We start from the raw sequence: 21,445 nt of genomic DNA, 5'->3' as shown, positions 1-21,445 counted from the left end.
TAGAGGGCAGTGTGTGTGTGTGTGTGTGTGTGTGTGTGTGTGTGTGTGTGTGGTATTACCAGACATTTTTGATCTTGTGGGGACATTTTTTTTGGTCCCCATGAGGAAAACAGCTAATAAATCATACTTAATTATTGTTTTTTTGAAAATATAAAGATGCACACAGTTTTCTGTGAAAGGTAGATTTCAGGGTAGGGTTAGGGGATATAATATACTGTTTGTACAGTATAAAAACCGTTATGTCAATGGAAAGTCCCCATAAACATGGAAACCCAACACACCTAACGTGTGTGCGTGTGTGTGTGTCTTGAAGATGTCAGAGTATTGGGATTTCACACTGCCCTATATTTGCGCTTTCTGTCTCATAGATACATCCAGTGATTATAATAACAACCAAAAACACACTGAAATGTGAAATCTATATAAAAACACATGACTTGTATTTGTTTATTTGATCTTAACCTCATGATATACTGTTTGTCCAGGATTCTGGCTTGGTGCTAAACATAGCTCAGTGTGTTTGTGTGTGTGCAGTGTGTACAGACCGTGTCCTTGGCTCTGATTTGAAAAAGGCTTCAGCAGTGCCCAAATGAATGAAATTCAAGTTTGCATGTAACTGTGTTTACATACAGTGTGTGAGTGGGTAGTTCCCTGTAGACACAATTTGGAAGCTTTTACAGTCTCAAGGTCTTTTTCCGTCTTATATGACTTATATCAACTTACATTAACTTGACATGCTCCCTTATTCACACAAATATACCTTACCTATTCCTCATTCAAAAAATACAAGAGGAACAGAAATAACTGTTGTAAATGGCTGTTAAATAAATAATTTGGGTTCCCTAATGAGGGTTTGTGAGTTAATGAAAAGCTAATTAACTAAATTAAATCATACAAATAAATAAATAAACAATAAAAGAAAACACTTATGATTAAATATTAAGATTAAAAAAATATTATAGATTGTATTTGTTTACCTACACATGATGATCATTAACTGGCATCAGAACTGTATATATATATATATATATATATAGTTTTTATTTCAGTTTAATTTTTGTTATTTTAGTACATCAAGTTTAACACAATGAAATTTTTTTTTCAAGTAATGGATTTTTTATGGTTTTGGTTTTAGTTTTAGTTAACTGTAATAACCCTGATTTATGTTTTATGGTAAATTTTGGGAATCCTGATTTAGAGTGTAATTACTGATTACAAATTATATGATTTATGATATTAAGAGTGTGGATTTGTTAGCTTGTTTGACTAGTGGTAAAAGTTGCGACAGTCTTTCCTTCTGTGACGTATATCTGAGTGAAACGGCTTCTCGAACAAGAAAATACAGTATGTAGGGTGGGACTTTTTGTGGGACTCAGTGATTTTGTCCATGGGGAATTGATTGGATGGTTGTGGTTTGCTATTACTGGGATCTCATGATTGACAGGTTGTCCTGCCTTCACGTCAGTAAACACGTCATCAGAGAAGATAAGAGATGTTGCTGCAAGAGGGAGGGGAAGTTATTTTGATTAAAGATTATGAGGGCACACAATTTAAAAAAATAAAATAAAATAAATAAAGAATGATGTGCACAAATAAATTGTTTATAAGAAATACTGCAATGTTCCATAAAAAAGAGAGAGAAAAAAAGACTAGTCAATTTTAATTGCAAAGAAGTCCTCACATAAAAAAGACAGGCCTCTTAACATTGACTGGGGCCTATGAACATGCTCTCAGATGGATGAAATATATGACCACGCCTGGCCAACACAAAAAGAGGAACAGATGACTTGATGTCCTTTGGACATGCCGTGGGTTTGAGGGTAAGATTAGCGTAAGCAGTCTTTTGAAATGATCCGGTGTGCTAGAGACAAATGTTCTTTCTTACGGAGTCAAGAGTTGCATCACTTGACGCAATACTCAATATTCTGACAGCGTCACACATATCAGTTCACACGATTTAATCAAATGAATAGGATTTATTTTAATTACAGAAAGGGTGTTTCATTCCTGTCAAATTGTTGTTTCATTCCTTGTTAGATTCTTGCAGATTTTTCATGTCTGAAAAACTATTACCATTGCACTTTTTTGGTGCTTCTTTGTTGTTGCTATATGTTGTTGCTATTTAAGACTGAGTGAAAGGATTTTTACTGACATATTAAAGCATCATTATAAGTCGATGTGGTAAGAAAGTGTTGAGGGCAGGATTTATTGAGAATTCCTATGTAGCCTATTGTATGTAAAATGCGGCTCTAGTGCATAGACACTAAAATGTACAATGCATATTGACACCATCTAAAACGTAAATCAATTACGTATGCACAACTCTACAGAAGTACATATGTTTACAAAGCTTATCAATGAATAATTATTTATGGTCAGTTATGTTTTGAATGGCATTTAATGCAGTTGGCTCATTTACTTCATTTGAAATTATACTGTAACATTTCATTCTGGTGCCAAGTTTCTAAATATCACATACAAAATTACTGTTTAAAATCTTAAAATGAATACATTTTCTGTAATCTAATAATGTTAGCCATTTCTTGTGATATTTATAATATCTATTTTGTTTGCCATGGGACACGGCAGTTTTCTGAATGTGGATCAGCGATTAACAACTTAAATTCTACTCAGTATCGCACAAAACTATTCTATACCATGAGAGATCACCTCGAATGCAAAACGTCATCGTTTGGACTACTTTGATACTCATTTTTTGGCTTTTATAAAAATAAATAATAATAATAATAATATGTTTATTTTTATAGCGCCTTTCAAGAACCCAAGGTCGCTTCACAAAATAATACAAACAGCTGACAGACAAAGAGACAAGCAATCCAAAAAATACACTTTTCTTTCTGTTTTTTATACATACTGTATAACAGATTATTGTCAGTGTATTGTTGTTGTTATATTGTTGAAATGTGGTTATGTTTAGGTTTGTGAATTGGGTTAAGGGATCTAAAATTTTATCTAAAAAAAAAGGTTTAAATGCTTACATTTTCGATGATGTCAGTACAGTCCAATTTTTTTCTTTTCAGCATCTACCCAAACATACAAAAAACATTACATGCAAATACCTATGCATAAACAATGACAATAGTCTGTAAACATTATGCTGTTATTTTTTCTGTCAGAACAACACAGTTCATAGTGACCATGCCTGTCAAACTCTATAAAAGTACACAAAAGTATCATAAAATTAGTTTATCCATCTTGTGCTCTGTTCTGACGTCATACAAAAGATTTCTGTAAGAAAAGACTTATATGGGGTGTAGCAGAAGGGAAAACTTTTAGCAAATAATTATTTAAATTTTGTATGGAAAAAGTTGGAACGAAATCAGGGTCAGTAAATAACAACATAATTTTTGGGGTGAACCACTGCTTTTATTGCATTCCAAAAAGCATTCCATATATTTTGATTTCAATTAATCTCTCTCTTTTTTTAACCTGTAGGAATTCTAAAGGAAGCCAAAAGTGGAGCGCATCATGGAGGATGGATTCAATAAGCGGAATCTGTTTGGAAATAAATTAAATTGGTCTGTGTGATATGGGAATCAAATCCAACAGAAAAACCCTCAGCTGGAAATTAGAGCAACTCCTCCATTCATCTGTCTAGATTCACCATTTTCTCTTTATCTACCAGCGTCGAACGGAATTAACACTTACCCACGTCAAAGTGCATAATTTGGACGCCCTTATGGTTGAACAATCCCTGCAAAGCATCCACGTTGAGCATCATTTTGGAATCTTTCGTGTGACTGTGGGCGAACTCTAGTGGTGGCCATGTCTGGTAAGGGCAACCCCAGCCCACACCTCAATGGCTTCCCAATGGCCCACTATTCCTATTTCTTCCCGCACATGCTGGGGGGGCTTTCTCCACCCTCTCTGCCCACCCTACCCCTCAGTGGATACAGCACACCTTCACCAGCCAGTGAGTATGACATTGAACTCTTTAAGGTCTCCTGCTCAATGAAGCATGATTGATTTTAATGTGTTGGGATTCCATTTTGTGTTGAGCGTTGAGATAAATTGTGATATATTCATCCTTCTGTTGAGTGCATCACAAAAAGCTTTTATATGACATTCCATTTGTAGTATATTTCCTACACCAGGCAGGACAACTCCACTTTCCTGCAGAGTTTATCTCTAACCCTGATCAGACTCATCTGCCTGTAGCTTTTTATGTTGTTTCTCATTTCTTATTTGTGCATCCTCACTTCCTTTCCTCACGTCTCCGCTCCACCCCCGTAGGATACGAGGGTAGGGTACAAGGAAAGAAAATGAGGAATCAGAGGAAATATTATTTGTACATTGAAATATTCTTGATCACTCAAGCATCACTTCATAGCATCATCAGCTGCTTTCATATATTTCATATTTTAAACAATTATGACGCTAGCACCTCTAGTTATCCTGAAGACCTGGATTAGCTTTTTCAGGTTTTTTTTTATTAGGGTTGGTGATAAGCTCTTCAGGAAAGTGGATCTTGTGGGACAGAGTTGCCCACCCCATCCTACACTTTCCTACATGGATGTTGCCCGTGCGTTCACAGTATACTTGGTCATTTGGCAGTGTTGTAGTACTCTGTCTAGAGACTGAGTCTCTATATTTTTTGTATGTCTTGGTCTTGTCATGGATTCAAGAGCATTTGGACAGACTGTGTCTCGGACTCGAGACAGAGTCTGGTCATGAGTACTATGTTTTGTGGTCTGTGACAATTTGTGTGTCTCTGGACCGAAGCATCCTCTGTATGCGCTGCAAAGATTTGCATGACATTGACGTGAAACATGGCTTTATTCACCCCAAATGGAAAGCATTTTTACACTGTCTAATTCGTTCAGACCCTCTTCAGGTATCTGTCTTGACTCGAACTCAACCTATGCAGGTCTCTGCCTGGACTCTGACTCGAGTGAGCTGGTCTCGACGACTACACTGCCACTTTGTGTTCCATTCACTATTGACATCCACATAAGAATGTGCCGGAGATCAGGAACACATGCATATGCATGGTTTTGTCTTTTAATCGTGTACCAAAGTTCAAGTTTGGTTAACTCTGACTTGAGAGTCTATGCTGGTCTACCAACTAGACAAGCAACAAATCTGCACTAACCAGTATAAACCAGCACAGAAATTCATACTGAACTAGCTGGGCTGCGTTTCTTAAAAGTAGTGTAAGCCTAAGTAGATCATGGAAACCACTGGCACCAATGGTCTCTACGATCTACTTAGGCTTATGGTGCCTTTGGGAGATGCAGCACAGGGGCCTTGTGTATTAAAAAATGACGTATATTTCATCCAAGAAGTATGCGTACGCACAAAAGGAAGATTTTGTATAAGCACAAAAGTACCCCAGAACCTGCACATAGAAAACCATTTTAGAAATCCGCAGAAGTTTGTGCATAAATCATATATGGAATATATTGAACTTACAATGCCTGTTGATACTATAGGCCTGCCTATTCAAACCGACCACTGAACGAGTCTGTCAGTATCTGTCATTATACTGGCTATAGGTTCCTAAGCCATCTACTTAGAGACAAGTGTGCAATATTGATTATTATTTGCATGAAAATATTTTCTCTAAACATTTGTTCTTCTGTTAAGAACACAATTTGAGTGTCATATTTAATCTACATATGTATATCAAATGGAAACAGAGTTTAAAATCAGTCTCTTTACTTAATTACTTCGTTCTTATACACATGGTCTAGTACTGTACAGTATGTGTAGATGGTGCACCCATATTTCCTTTGTTATAAATCGTGATATGTGTGTGGAACATTGAGTACGCATTTTTCATAAATCCTGATATGTGTGTGGAACATTGAGTATGCATTTTTCAATACCCATTTTATGCAACCTTTATACATCTGAACACAGGTCTTTTCAGGCAAAGATTGTACTTGCAATAGACAAAGAACATGATTGAGGTATATGTGCAATATTATAGATGAATGTAAACAATTATTCAAGCTTAATCAGATGTTAAAAAAGATGTCGATCAACTGTTTTATAGAGCAACCTAAACTTATAGAGTTTATAGAGTTTTATAGATTAATTGTTTTCATCGTAAAAAATATTTTTTCAAATATGAAGAGGTCACTGATTCCATCTCATCTACTTCTTTATGATAACTTCCTACACCTGCTGTATTCTGTTGTATTCTGCTACTTTTAGCTGTTTGTTTGAAATACAGTTACAAAAAAACAATGTGAATACTTTGGATTTGCCTGAATTGCTTGCGCTCATATAATGCGGTCCCACTTTATAGTAGGTGTTTTTAACTACTATGTACAAACATTTAAATTAATAATTTGATGCAATGCACTTATACATACATAGTTATATTCAAAATGTTATATATATATGCATGTAATTACAGCTGTAATTAATTTTTGTAATTACATCTTCAGCTTTCTAACTTTTCCCTTACCCCTTAAACCACCCTTAAACCTATCCATACTACCAAACCTGTCCCTAACCGTACCTGTATCCTACCTCATTAGCAGCCAAAGTGTTTTGCAATACAATATGAACACAATAAGTACATTGTAAGTACGTAGTAGTTAAGGACACCTAATATAAAGTGTGACCGGTAATGCTTCTTGCCAATAACAAACTTGCTAAAACTCTTGCCAAAACTTCTAATCTTGTGTCATTGATTGGACTCTGGACGCTGGCGCCTGATTCCAGTTAGCTTTCTAAGACATCATTATTCTAAGGATTCACATTTTTTCACCCTGCACTGTGAATGTTTGTACAGTGTGTTCAGGAAAGACATCGTATTGTTTGTGTGTTACTTTTTTAAGCAAATTGTGTACTGACAAACATGTACGGTGCTGCGCAATGATGCTGGGATCCAGATTTAATCCTACGAATGTTTGTGATGGTTAATTGAAAACTGCAGGATCAGAGCTCAAGCTGGAATAACTCGAATGGGGTGTTAATGTGTTAATGAATCTCGTATTGATGGCTTTTCACAAGAAACGGAATTGCGATACAAATCACTTCCTCTTTCAAGCGAAAGAGTGTTTATATGAGGCTGTTATGGCAAATGATGTTATGTGCTGTATTTACTAAGAGAGGTGCTTCCTTCCCCTTCACAGAACAAACATTTCCTGCCTGTAAACAGTAGAGACTCAGAGTGCAGGACACAAGCTTTTCCTGTGCCAAGACTGTACAGCTTTCTCTTTCACACAAACATTCACTCTCACTGTCATATCACTTTTGATTAACCTATTATTAACTACTTAATATAGGCTAGTTTATATATATATATATATATATATATATATATATATATATATATATATATATATTGGACCACTAAACTGGACATCTCTCATCACTATAACTGCATAAGTTTGCAATGTGTTTATATTGAGTATGTGGCTCTGTTCAGAATTAACTAATGGTCAATCATCAAACTTGTTGGGCCCTATTTTAACGATCTGAAACGCAAGTGTCAAGCGCAAAGCGCAAATAACTTTGTGGGCGGGTCTTGGGCGCTGTTGCTATTTTCCTGGCGGGATAAATGACTCTTGCGCCAGGCACAAATCTAAAATGGGTTGGTCTGAAGTAGCTTCATTATTCATAGGTGTGGTTTGGGCGTAACGTGAAATAAACCAATCAGAGCGTCATCTCGCATTCCCTTTAAGAGCAGACGCGTTTTTTCCATAGCGGATTGCTATTGTAACGGCGGATTTGCCAGGCGCGCGCCAGGAGCGGTTCACAGCCGAGGAGAGCAACGCTCTCGTCATGGCCGTAAAAGAGAGAAGTTACATTGAAATGGAGAAACCCACCCAAATTAACTTCGGTTAAACAGGCGTATGATAATTTGGGTAAATGTGTAAGCTAGATGTATGCTTTTATAATAAATTGTCTATCTATCTATCTATCTATCTATCTATCTATCTATCTATCTATCTATCTATCTATCTATCTATCGTAATAATGTATGATTTGCAAAAATGAAAACTGCTGCTTCTGTGTAGATGAGAGAATCAGGGCCCTATTTTAACGATCTGAAACGCAAGTGTCAAAGCGCAAAGCGCAAGTAACTTTGTGGGCGGGTCTTGGCGGTGTTGCTATTTTCCCGGCGGGATAAATGACTCTTGCGCCGGGCGCAAATCTAAAAGGGGTTGGTCTGAAGTAGCTTCATTATTCATAGGTGTGGTTTGGGCGTAACGTGAAATAAACCAATCAGAGCATCATCTCACATTCCCTTTAAGAGCAGACGCACTTTTTCCTTGGCGTATTGCTATTATAACGGCGGATTTGCCAGGCGCGCGTCAAGAGCGGTTCACAGCCGAGGAGACCAACGCTCTCGCCACGGCCGTAAAAGACAGAGAAGTGACATTGGGGATGGGAGAAACACACCCAAATTAGCTTCGGTTAAACAGGCATATAATAATGTGGGTAAATGTGTAAGCTAGATGTATGCTTTTATAATAAATTATTATATTTATAATAAATTGTCTATCTATTTATCTATCTATCTATCTATCTATCTATCTATCTATCTATCTATCTATCTATCGTTTGTAATAATATGATTTGCAAAAATGAAAACTGCTGCTTCTGTGTAGATTAGAGAATCACAGTGTATGAGCGTTGTGCACTCTATACATTATGGTCAAGCATGCGCCCTTAAAATAGCATAATGAACAACGCGCAACGCGCCACTGACTTTAGACTAGGTTTTTTCTGGCCAGTGGCGCAATTGTTTTATGGAACAGTAAAATAGCACCAGGGAACGTTTGCGCCGGAACACGCCTCCTTTTTTGCGCTGAACCGCCCAGGGAGCGCAAGTTCATTCCCTAGTTTAGCGACGTGCTTCTGTGGAGGGAAAAGCGCGCTTTGCGCGGGTGCAAAATAGGAATGAAACATGCGTCGGTGTACAAAGTCAATTGCGCTGGGTGCAAGATAGGGCCCTCAAAGTGTATGCGCGTTGTGCACACGCTACATTGATTATGGCCAAGCATGCGCCCTTAAAATAGCATATGAATAACATGCGCAACGCGCCACTGACTTTAAACTATTTTTTCCTGGTTAGTGGCGCAATTGTTTTCTAAACCTGCAAAATAGCATGAAGGAACGTTTGCGCCGGAACACGCCTCCTTTTTTGCGCTGAACCGCCCAGGGAGCGCAAGTTCATTCCCTAGTTTAGCGACGTGCTTCTGTGGAGGGAAAAGCGCACTTTGCGCGGGTGCAAAATAGGAATGATCCAAGTTTTTTTTCTCTCTCTCTGAAATGTTTCACTTTGGTTTTCAGTGGCATTTAATAGGTTGTAATTTTTACATTTAAGGTGCAAAAGTTCTTATGCGATTTAACTTTGTTTGATTTTTTTTTTTTTACATTATGAAAACCAGCTGTTTTAACAGGGGTTTGTAGAGTTTTTATATCTACTGTACCACAAAACCTGTCCCTAATCTTACCTCAATAGCAGGAAAAGTGTTCTGCAATACAACATGAACACAATAAGTACATTGTACTTAACATTTTTTATGTATGTACTATGTAGTAGTTAAAGAAACATAATATAAAGTGAGACATATTAAAATGTTGTAAAATCAATAATAATATCCCACAATCCTGTGCGTTCCATTCCGTGACAGTTGAAGGGATACTGGCGGTACCACTTTTAGCATAGCTTAGCATAGATCATTGAATCGGACATGACCATTAGCATCTCTCTCAAAAAAATGACCAAAGAGTTTCGATATTTTTCCTATTTAAAACTTGACTCTTCTGTAGTTACATCGTGTACTAAGACCGACAGAAAATGTAAAGTTGCGATTTTCTAGGCTGATATGGCTAGGAACTATACTCTCATTCCTGCGTAAGAATCAAGAAACTTTGCTGCCTTACCATGAGTGCAGCAGGCGTAATGATATGACGCAGCGCCTGAAAATAGGTCTAATAGGTTAGACAAACTTAGTCCCGGTCACGTTGGAAGTTACCCATCTGGGGACTATTTTCAGGCGCTGCATCATATCATTACGCCTGCTGGACTCATGGTACGGCAGCAAAGTTTCTTGATTATTACGGAGGAATGAGAGTATAGTTCCTAGCCATATCAGCCTAGAAAATCACAACTTTACATTTTCCGTCGGTCTTAGTACACGATGTAACTACAGAAGAGTCAAGTTTTAAATAGGAAAAATATCGAAACTCTTTGGTCATTTTTTTGAGAGAGATGCTAATGGTCATGTCCGATTCAATGATCTATGCTAAGCTATGCTAAAAGTGGTACTGCCAGACCCGGAGATCGGCTGAATGGATTCGAAAACGGTAAAACTCAACTGTTTAACTCTGGGGGAGTTGTAAAATGAGCCTATTTCCAAAAAAAGTGGAGTATCCCTTTAAGCTGATGAAAAAAGATGATGTCTGAAGTTGCAATTGGTGGTCAGCTTGTGTGAAAGGGCCCTATCATAGACCCAGCGCAATGCAGCGCCAGGCGCATTGCAAGTGTCTTTTGCTAGTTTCAGCCTTTTGATAAGTGTTTTTTGATAGTTTAACTGTCACAGAATTATCACTTTCTGCAGTCGATTCTAAACATTTCATTGGTTATTTTAATCATAATGCAAAAACAAATACTAATCCATAACCCTACACCCTAAACTTAACCTGCAGGGAAGGATTTGCGCTGAACTGGTTTTGGAAAATTTGGAAAAATCATGCGTTGCTAAGTAGAAGCCAACTCGTTTTACAAATGTGTTTCCTAAATGTAGTTTTACTATCAAAGGTCGTTCAGTTTCAAAGTAGACCAAAAAGTTTTATGTTGTAACATAAAACTGTGGCAAGAAGTTTTTGTGTGTGTGTGTTATTTTGCTGTTTTTGGTTTGTTCTGTGTGTAAATAAATGGCGAGGTGGATGTGGTGAATGTGGTCACCTGAAGGTATGTGTATGTTTGTGTTAGTGGAGCAGGTGGTTTTGCTCGTCTTGGTGGTCCCTGTTGAGAGAGGGTCCATGTGGGTGGTTGAAACCAGACTAAACGTGAAAGGGAACTCACACAGTCATGATAGTTTATTAATATTGAGAAACTCATGCCTGTCACAGTAGCTCCCATGTGTTTGTTTTGTTGTTCTGTTTATTTATAGAAGCGTGTTGTTTTTGGATTGTGTAATGTTAATTTTGGTCTAAAATTTAATCCGGATTTTTTTTTTTTTTTTTTTATTTACTGTGATTTGTGGAGAGTGGGTTTAAACATCTGCTGGGTGTGTATTGTATTAATAAGTGCAGAAGCATCGAGAAACGGATGGTAGACTTGTTTTCGTGGATGGCATATGGTATAACTTGATACCCATTGCTTTATATTCACATTACTCATATTTCACTCATATTTGATTTCATGCTCACACACACACACACATCTGTGAGCAAGTTGCATAAAGAGTGTCAGGTATATGAGACCCTGGCCCTTGTCCAGTGTGTGTGTGTGTGTGTGTGTGTGTGTGTGTGTGTGTGTGTGTGTGTGTGTGTGTGTGTGTGTGTGTGTGTGTGTGTGTGTGTGTGTGTGTGTGTGTGTGTGTGTGTGTGTGTGTGTGTGTGTGTGTGTGTGTGTGTGGTTTAGGTAAGCCTTACGTTATGGGGAATAAATGTCTCCACAAAGATGACAATAACCGAAATCCTTGACCTTGTTAGGATATTTGTATGTCCTCATGAAAACAGCTTGTAAATAATGCTAAATGATGATTTTTGAAGATGTAAAAATGCAAAAAGATTTCTGTGATTGGTAGATTTTGGGTAGGTGATAGAATATACAATTTGTACAGTATAAAATCAATTATACCTATGAATATCCTTAATGATTGGTGCACCAACATATTTTCTGGATTACAGAATATTTTACATATTTTCTGGATTTCAGACATGTGGAACAGGATTATTTTCTTCCTTGAGTTGTGTCTGCTCACATTTTTACTCAACTGTATGTCAGCATACTTTCTTTTTTAATGATAAGCCATGCTTACAGTCATATTTCTCTTTCACTCATTTTTATTTTATTTTATTTACAACCAATGAAATCCATTACTTTTCAAATGTTACTGGTTCGAACTATGGTAATTTCATAACACAAAGCCTTTGACCCAAAACAATATTAGTTAATTGTAGACATAGCTAAAGATGTACATTTTTGACACTGTCCAACATCAGTCTGTACACAAAAATACTCACGTGTAAATGCTTTTGAATATAGCAGGTTTTGTGTTCTAGTCAGGATACTCAGAATTTTTTTTTTTAGGATTATTTGAATGAAAACAATTCACACTTTGTTCCATCAGTCAATTTAAGAAAACATTAACTTTTTACTTTGAATATGTAAACTGCAATTTTTGGTTCGATATTTTTGACATAATAGTCATACTTAGGTACACTTTTTCTATACTTTTTTTTTTACACCTCTGGAAATAAATAATAACGTTTACTTTCAAACAGGTCACATTTCGTAGAATATTTCGTAAGGCTCTCTGAGGATTTGAACATTTGAAACTTGTAGCCATGGAGACTGATATTATTGATAGTAGTTTGAGTCCTACTGTGTCAATGCAAAAAGCTAATGAAAAATTGTTTGTTATATTTTATTGTTATAAAAGGCTCATCAGAAATCTTTTTAAGAGAAGAACTTCACAGTTTAATTTCCCTAATGTTTTTAATCATGTGCAAGCTGAGAGTAGCCAGACACACACAAACAAACACACTGATCCGTCTCTACAGGCTTTTCCACCACTGATTATGCAAATGTCCCTATGCTTTCCCTTCTGTCCTGTCTGTGAAAGAATGTGTTGTCTTTCTGTAATCCTGGATGACTTTCAGTGTTGAGTCCTCTCTCTCTCTCTCTCTCTCTCTCTCTCTCTCTCTCTCTCTCTCTCTCTCTCTCTCTCTCTGACTCACTCACATACATACACACACACACACACACACACACACACACAGAGAGAGAGAGAGAGAGAGAGAGAAGCAAGCCTTGTGGGAATTTGGATGTAAATATAGCATAGACAGTAGCCCCGTTTACATGCACACTTTTTTGCTATTCTGATTGAAATCGTTCTGATTGACGGATTCCGGTTGCCTGTTTACATGGGATGTTATCTAAACCGATCTGGTGTTTACATGTGCTGACGTTTTCAATCGGAATAATTTTGTGACATGCACACACAGCTTGTCTGCCGCATCTAGAAGCTCATTATTTCCCACGTTTTCAATCCTGCCAAGATGGTGCATCACTTAATCGTTGCGTTACGCCCGTTTCACACATACTCCGTTTGCAGTGCGTATGCGGTGCGTATTTTTCCCCCCGTAGCCTACCCATGTTAACACAGGTTAGAGCTTTCACACTGCACACGTTTGCTGTCCGTCCATCCGTTTTAGTTGCGGTGCGTATACAGCAGTGCATAATGAACAACACTTGTCTCATTCGTGGAGGTGGAAAAACAAGTTATTTCTGACATGCAAGATTTATTGTATAAATATTTAAATTATGCAAAAGAAAGGGTATGAGTCTGCTGTTTTTGTCAATTTTAAGTTTCAATTTCAAATGTAGGCTATGCAATTTTAATTTAAGTAGGCTACATGGTAAACTATTTTACCACTTGCTTGAGCAACTTAATATAGCCTATAGTTATATAAAAGTAATGCATTTAATAATATGTAGTTTAAATTGTTTTTAAACGTGAATACGTCTATTAAAGTGTGTATATGTGTACAAAGAGAATCGCAATGCTGACAAAAAAACTTTTTTTAAATAAAAGTTGCTGATAACTTCTGGATTTGAAATAGAAATATTGAGTATGTATTTGTGGTATAGCCTACATCAGTGGATCAGTTACGCACTGCAAACGCAGCATAGCCTATGTGAAAGCACTATTGCAACACGCACCACACACGGAGTAAGTGTGAAACGGGTGTTAGTTGTCGGCATTAGCCGCGTTTCCACTGTCGGGCCAGGGCTTTAAACTGGTCGTGCCAGGCTAATAGCCTCGGGCCAGTAGCACCGTGCCCAAAATCTGCTGCGTTTACACTGTCGGGCCAGAAGCTCCACAGTGCTTCACTAAAACACGCCCGTAACACACCTCTCTGGAACAACGTCACACAAACCCATCATTTCACCAACAAAATGGAAGTTTTATCAGAAAACTAATCAGAAAGAAATCACTGGAAACAGCGTGATCGCAAAACAAACACGATAAGAGCGACCGTTTGCTGGCATTTCTGTTGTTTAATTGAATATTTAAACCCCAAGAATATATGTTTTACCACAGGTTTACAATAAAAAGCCATCCATTGATCATAATGAATTAATTTGTGTCAAAATTGCACATTAGTCACACATAAATAAAGTGGTTTATGACGTTTGTGAACGTCTATTTCACAAATGGAAGAGGACACTTATTCAGATCGCGTCTGTTTCTGTTTGGTAGGCTATAGTTACAGGACATATTTACATAATATTTAGAAAGAATGATAATTTCTACAAATATGCCACCAAAAATATGGTTCACCAAGAACCAGTGCCCATGGGAAATCAGAAAATTCAACTGGAAATAAATACTTGTTTAGAAAACATTAAGCACGATTTCAAAAATATTTGCAATGCCCTGTGCCCTAATATAGATGGTATTAAATGTGGAACTGCATTTATTGGACCACACAGTTTTGTTCTAATAAATAAAAAACATTTCATTCTCAACTCCCCTCGAAATTACACAGTTGCATGTAGTTATGGTGTTAGTTAACGTTCTCACATTTTAATGTTCACCATGCCATGGCTTTTTTGGACAAATATTATTGTGCCTTTAGTCTTTAAAACAACATAAAGCAGCATATCTCTTTTATATTTATGTGGTGGAGTGCGCTGCCACTGAATAATACTGACAAGTCCTCTCTATTCAGTAACGTTAGTCTGACGAAGTTACGTTAGCTAATCTAACGTTAAGGTCCTTGCACACTAACATACGGTGCGATATTTCAAAATATATAATGTAACTGAGTGTGTATATACCATAAACAGTGACGTGTCGACGTGTCTCTCTCTCCTCTTTGAAAAACGCGGACCAGTGATTCTGCTTTGCGAATCGCAAATCAAGCAGTGATTGACAGCGCTCTGATCCAATGGCGTTGGGCATTGTCATGTTGACAGTCTAGCCCAATGATGTTAGACACGCCCCTGATCACAAGCAATATTGTCCCTCCTCCTTTCTTGCCCTCCTCCCACTCTTCCACTTTCTTGCCCTCCCCTTCCTCCTCTTCCACTTTCTTGCCCTCCTCCTCCTCCTCCTCCTCCTCGTCGCCCACCTCGCATACGCACTCGTCCTTGTCCTCTCACATTGTTTCTTCTATCCATTCTCAGACTTTCTCCTTCCCAACTTCAACAACCTGTTTACTCTCTGAACTGGCTTATATTGGTTGTGTCACATCTTTTGAAACAGGTTAAATCAGTTTTGAGTGGTTTTGTTCAATCAATGACATGTGTTCTCTATTTGTATTTGATTGTTGCCACTTGTGTTTACCAGTATGGATGACATGTGCATTAGAGTGCAGAATGTGTTTTGAGAATGAGAATGTGTTTAGAGTTTTGCTGAAAAGTCTAAGTGAGATCTGCAAATTGTGTTTTACCATGTGAAATGTTTTAAGGTATTGACAACAGACTGCACAATTAGCTAAATGAGTTCAGGCAACTGAGAACTTTGTTTAGCCAATGGGTTTTAGTGTTTTAGCAACTGAGAAAAACTGTAAGACTTCTCTGACTTCTGGCCCTAAGAAGATCTGACCTGACTCTCAATGACCTGAGTCTGGATGTAATGACATGGCACTATTTTTGTAAGTATTGAAAATAGGCCTATATGTATTTTCAGCTTGAATGCACTGTAAATTGTTTTAGCATCTGTCATATGAATAAATGTAATGTATAAATATAGTACAAAATCTGTAACCTGATCTGTATGTCTTTGAATTAAATTGCTGACTTCACTTAAATCATTCCTTAATTAAGCACAATAAGACAAGATTTCAGCAACAAGCAATTTGTCTATTCACACCAAATGCAACCCCCCCCCCCAAAAAAAACGGAGCATGACATGACACAATCGATTAAAAAGAAAACAGCCCATCAGGGGTGCATTTCCAGTACAACAGCATAACTCGCTGCTTAACCACCACAGTACAATTCATCAATGAGAAATAAACTAGTTAGCACATTTTCTGAAATAACAGTAACATGATCACACCTCCGTCATTTGAATCAAGGTAGTTCAACAATATAGGACTGTCGTTAATGATGTGAAACGTGTCACATACTGTGGCTGTAGAGATCTAACGACGATACTCAAAACAGTTTAACAAAAACAGTCTTTAATCAAAAATCCCAAAAAAGAACACGCAAGAGATCACAGGAGAAAGCATAGCAAAACAACCAAATTTAACATAGTTGGCAATCAGTAACCAAGGAAACTAACTAGTGGTTGGAAAATGGGAACATAGGAAACTAGAACTATACCAAAACAGAACATACATGTGACATTAGTCCCCCCTTCCGGAAGATGCATCCTTGTGCCATAGAAACAAAACTGTTCGACAGAGGCAGGAAGGGGTTCAGGTGGAGGACGTGGATCTGGGGAGGGACGTAACCAAGGAGGGGAAAGCAGAACAATCCATGGGGAAGTTGAGGGAAGAAGGAGCCATGGTGGAGCCGACTGGTCGATTGGCTGAGGTGGAGTGACGGGCTCAGTGGCCCGAGGCTGAGACCGGGGATTCACGTGCCTAGGTGGAGCTGGAGACTGGGAGGTGGATCCGAGCAGCAGAGTGGAGTTAACAGAGGAGAAGACGAATGACTGAAGGGAGCCAACAGAGGAACTGGCTGGCTTAGGTAGAGGAGGCGGGAGAGGGAGGCTGGGTGGGACCATCACTGAAGAAGGAGACTTGGAGCTGGTCAGCCAGCAGATATGCAGGAGACTTGGAGCTGGGCGGGGCCAGAGGAGACACAGGAGACTTGGAGCTGGGCGGGGAGAGTGACGACGGGAGACTTTGGAGAATTTACACTTTTAAATCCTCAAATAACTTTACAGAGACTACATCCTCAGCGGTAAGAGTATGGATGGGTCTCCAATCCATTCCCTTTAACTCCATGAGGACACCCACTGGCACGGATGATGTTGCCGGCTCTAGCACCTGGTCAGAAATACTGTTAGGCTTGGGCTCCGGGGCGATGTTGTGCTCAGGTGTCGGCTCTGTCACTGGCATCGAGGCGGCCTCGGGTTCTGGCAGAATGTCCATGATGGGCATGTTGGATGGTTGGCTGGGCTCTGAGTCCAGAGTGGGGCTAGTGACGTCTTCTTCTGCAGCACAGATGGTGTAGGGGGAACACATCTCACCAGCACCCACTCAAGTTATTCTGCAAAGCTCCCTTGTGGACCTTACACGGGCAGGATTTCCTTGGACTACTTGTTGAGGCTAGTGTAATAAATGAAATCCCTTGTGTGGACCTCGAGGGAATTCTCCTCCTTTTCCAGTAGGAGAAGAAGGACTGCAGGAATGTCCATCCTTTCTTTTCTTTTGTTTCGGTGTTCTATCATGTACTGTGGCTGTAGAGATCGCACGACGATGTAGAATTTAACAAAAACAGTCTTTAATCAAAAATTCAACAAAAGCTTAGCAAAACAACCATGTATAACATAGACAACAATCAGTAACCAGGGAAACTAAATAGTGGCGGGAAAATGGGAACAAATGAAACAGGTATAGGAACTAGAATTTACCAAAACAGAACATGCACGTGACAACACGCAGGTGGTGGAGTAATGACTTCTGCCAATGAATAGATTGCAATTAAAGTCAAATTACTATAGTTAATTTACGCAAACAACAAAAGGCCAATCATTAATTTCAATCACATTGACATGCAGTATGCAATTCAATTCCCATATAGATGTAGTTTGTTCATTCAGCAGCTTTCTCCCCAATGTAATTTCTCAGAAATGCTGCTGTAACAAACATGGCATCTGAGGACTACTTCACTATTTTTGTTTCCCATTGGTTTCCTTTATTTTACGCTTGATTCATTGTGGGTTCCTCCTTACTCTGTGTGCATTTATGCACATGCACATAAATAATACATTCAAATATGAATGACATGTACTGTACTGCATGTAATGTCCTGCATGTTTAGCTTGCTTATTGTGCCCAAGAGCATAATCAATGTTAGTCCACATCATATTAACAAGAAACTATGCTTCTAACCACAGGTCGAGAGTTCCAACTACACAAGTTTGCAATGCTGTTTGTGAATGTTTGTTGGAACTATAGTTTGGGGAAACACTGAATCATTTAACTGTGTTGATAACAACAGAATAACAACAGAACTTGTGATCAAAGTTTGCTGTTGCAACACACTGAAGAGCTTAAAACTACATACACATATTTCCATGACTTCCATGATGCTTCACCAGATGCTGTTTTATATGGTTTACTTGTGGAACTTGAGGGATTTGCCATTTAATATGTGATTCTAAAGTTCCACAGTCTCTCCTTGTCCATGTTTAAACTTTAATATACATGAGGAGCACTACCCTGCTGAAAAATCCAGCGTAAACCAGCATGGATTTCATGCTGGTCTAGGCTGGTGTAAACTGGTCAGTGCTGGTCCAGGCTGGTTTATGCTGCTATAGTGCTGGTCTAGTTGGTGGACCAGCATATTCATGCTTTTCTCAAGTAAAACGGAGCTGGTGAAGCTGGTTCACTAGCATGGTCATGCAGGGTTGAATGTGAGTAGGCCAGCTGTCTGTATGCAAGCAGTGTTTTGGGGACAAGCATTGTTTTTGCTTGCATATTTATAAATTTAACACATTAATGAAGTAAAGGTAACACAATATAAGGTTAAACATATGATTTATTGAATTATTTGATTATAACTTGCCTTATAAATACTTAATAAAAATGCCTAATAAAGGCATAATCATTAGTAATAATCATAAGTTTGTTCAATAACAGAGATTATGAAAAGAGCTCCTTTCAATGCGATCAAACTTGATGATGAAAGTTCAAAACTGAAAGTTGACGCTTTTAAAGACTTTTCATACTCATTTGGGAACTCACACATGTCGAAATCCAACAGTCGGTCACTGATGAAAAAAAATGCACATAGTAAAAGGTGTGTTATTGCAGTCAGGAGCATGAAATATTGTCGACAATAGTGATAGCATGCACATTTAACAATTGAAAATTAATTCAACCAAAGTCAATGGCCAAGTGCGCAAATAAAGGGCTTAAACAACATTTGTACATGTACCATGAAAGAAATAAAACCAAACTGGTTTGAAATAAATGAATATGGTAATGCTGTTTTTGGAGTTGTTTAATCATCCTCTGGCGAGATATTGATTTTACATGCAGTTAATTTCATCCAAGGCTAGAGAGTCCCTGGGACAAATTGTCCCCATTGTGGAAACGCAGCTTTAGTAAGTTTCATGTAAGGAGGTTCAGGTGAAGACCAGGCAGTTAATTTGCAGAGCGCTGATTGTTTCTTTTGTTGGAAAGGTGTGATTTACTTTACTAGAGCCGGCATATTGGGCCTTCAACTTTCCCCCATTCATTGTAAAACCAGTGGTCAACACTGGTGCGTAGAATTGATGGAATCACCATCCATCTTAGAGTTCTCTTGTAAATTTGTCTTTGGTGTGTGTAAGTCAACTCATCATCTCTGGGTTTGAGTTTCCATCTCTGTGCCATTGTAAGGCCACTCCTGAATGGTGAAGATCAGGTGAAGGATCACTCTGAGGCTCTCGTAAACCTGCCAAACAATCAATTTTCTGTATCTCTCTTCTCTAATCCATCATTTGGCCATTCCCTTCAGAGACAGGCAGCGAGATGCAGGAGTGAGAGACGAGAGCTCCGAGGCACTCTAAATCTCCAGCACTCTTTACTGAAGAATCAACCGCCAGAGGAGAGAGTTCTAACTATCAGCATGATCTTTCTCTGCATTCACTTTTTGTCCACACCTTTCCTCCCAAGTGAGGATGTTCTGAAAAATTAGAGAAAGAATGAGAAAAAGAAAGAGAGATGGAGTTGAAACTTTCAGAAAGGGGCCAAAGCAAACAGTCCGTGTGTGGAATGCTGGGAACATTGATGTTTGCACAGATCTGTCGAGCTAGAGTTTATGTGTCATTATGTTCCAACATGTATCATAGTGCGCATTTGTAATGTTGACACAGTTGACACAAGTGGCACTATTAGCGGACACTAGCACAAAATCTTTCTTTTTCAGATCAATTACTGTCATGGCGAAGCACCAGTATGAAGAGAGTTTTGCTGAACACGTTAGTCATAGTTAAACTGTCAACTTGTTTATAACTAGCTTTCTGAATGAGATTTGTTACTGCCACAGTAACGTTACATATGGCTACATTTTATGTATAGTGAGTGCACTAGAATTCGAGTTTGCGTTTGCGTACTTGTGTAAAATATGTTTCTGGCCTAACACTAACTGTCCTCTAAGCATTTGTAATAATTACATAATGGAAAGTAAAACATCTGTTGTGAATCTGCAAAAAACATCTGCAGACTTTTTCATTTAAAGGCCTTGAAACAACTCAACAAAAAATGTATTGTGCTTGGGCTTATTTGATAAGATCACAAAAATGATTTTATCTTGATACTGTTTCAGATATTGCTAATAGCTAAGTTAGTACAGCATACTCAAAGCTACAAGAGAGTTTAATAGTACATGCCAAAACTATCATGTGGTTTTGGTTAGCTATTTTGTTGACATCTATTGAACCCTTATTAGAAACTATTATTAGGGTTCATTCAAAATATTCACAAAAATCTAACCTAAATAGTTGGGGGGAAAAATCATTAAAAAAAAAAAAAAAAACTGAAATATGTGTATTTTACAGATAACAACAGATAACAGATAACAAGATAACAACTCTGGAACTTCTCATAATGCATAATAAGATTGATGAACATTTGTCAAGAGATCTAAAACCATTTCTCCATACAGAATCTCTCCAGATCCATCAGAGGTTCATGCTTGTCGACTGTTTTCTGCAGCTCATCCCACAGGTTTTTTATGGGGTTTGGGTCAGGGGACTGCTATGTCAATGGCAAAACCTTCATTCTGTGGTTAGGGAACTGTTCTGTTGTTTATTTTGAGATGTGCTGGAAGATCCAACCACAGCCCAGTTTAAGCTTCCCGACAGGGACATTCAGGTGTTGCTTTAATATCTGCTGGTACTTGATATGTTTAATCAACTTTCTAAATATCTTAATGACCAAAATGTATTATCTCCACATCAGTCTGGTTTTCGATCAAATTTTTCAACCACCACTGCTCTTTTAAAATTCACAAACGACATACTGTCAGCATCAGACAGTAATATGCTGACAGGTGCTATTTTTATTGATCTTGCCAAAGCATTTGATATGGTTGATCATTATCTTCTCT

General features: G+C 38.1%; 1 protein-coding gene across 4 annotated transcripts in view; it reads left to right on the top strand.

The window, feature by feature from the left end:
* raraa (retinoic acid receptor, alpha a) overlaps positions 1–21,445 on the top strand; it is a 200,808-nt gene that overhangs the window by 123,559 nt on the left and 55,804 nt on the right. For all 4 annotated transcript variants that reach the window (XM_084134902.1, XM_084134900.1, XM_084134899.1 and 1 more), the window contains one exon: positions 3,457–3,934. In XM_084134902.1, coding sequence (XP_083991028.1) covers positions 3,787–3,934 — 148 coding nt within the window. In that variant the 5' untranslated portion in view covers positions 3,457–3,786. The remainder of the gene's footprint in view (positions 1–3,456; positions 3,935–21,445) is intronic.

The sequence above is a fragment of the Abramis brama genome, assembly GCF_963993115.1.
Source record: "Abramis brama genome assembly, chromosome: 14".
Taxonomy (NCBI): Eukaryota; Metazoa; Chordata; class Actinopteri; order Cypriniformes; family Leuciscidae; genus Abramis; species Abramis brama.
The sequence above is the reverse complement of the archived record's forward strand: the minus strand, read 5'-3'. Positions and strand labels throughout refer to the sequence as shown.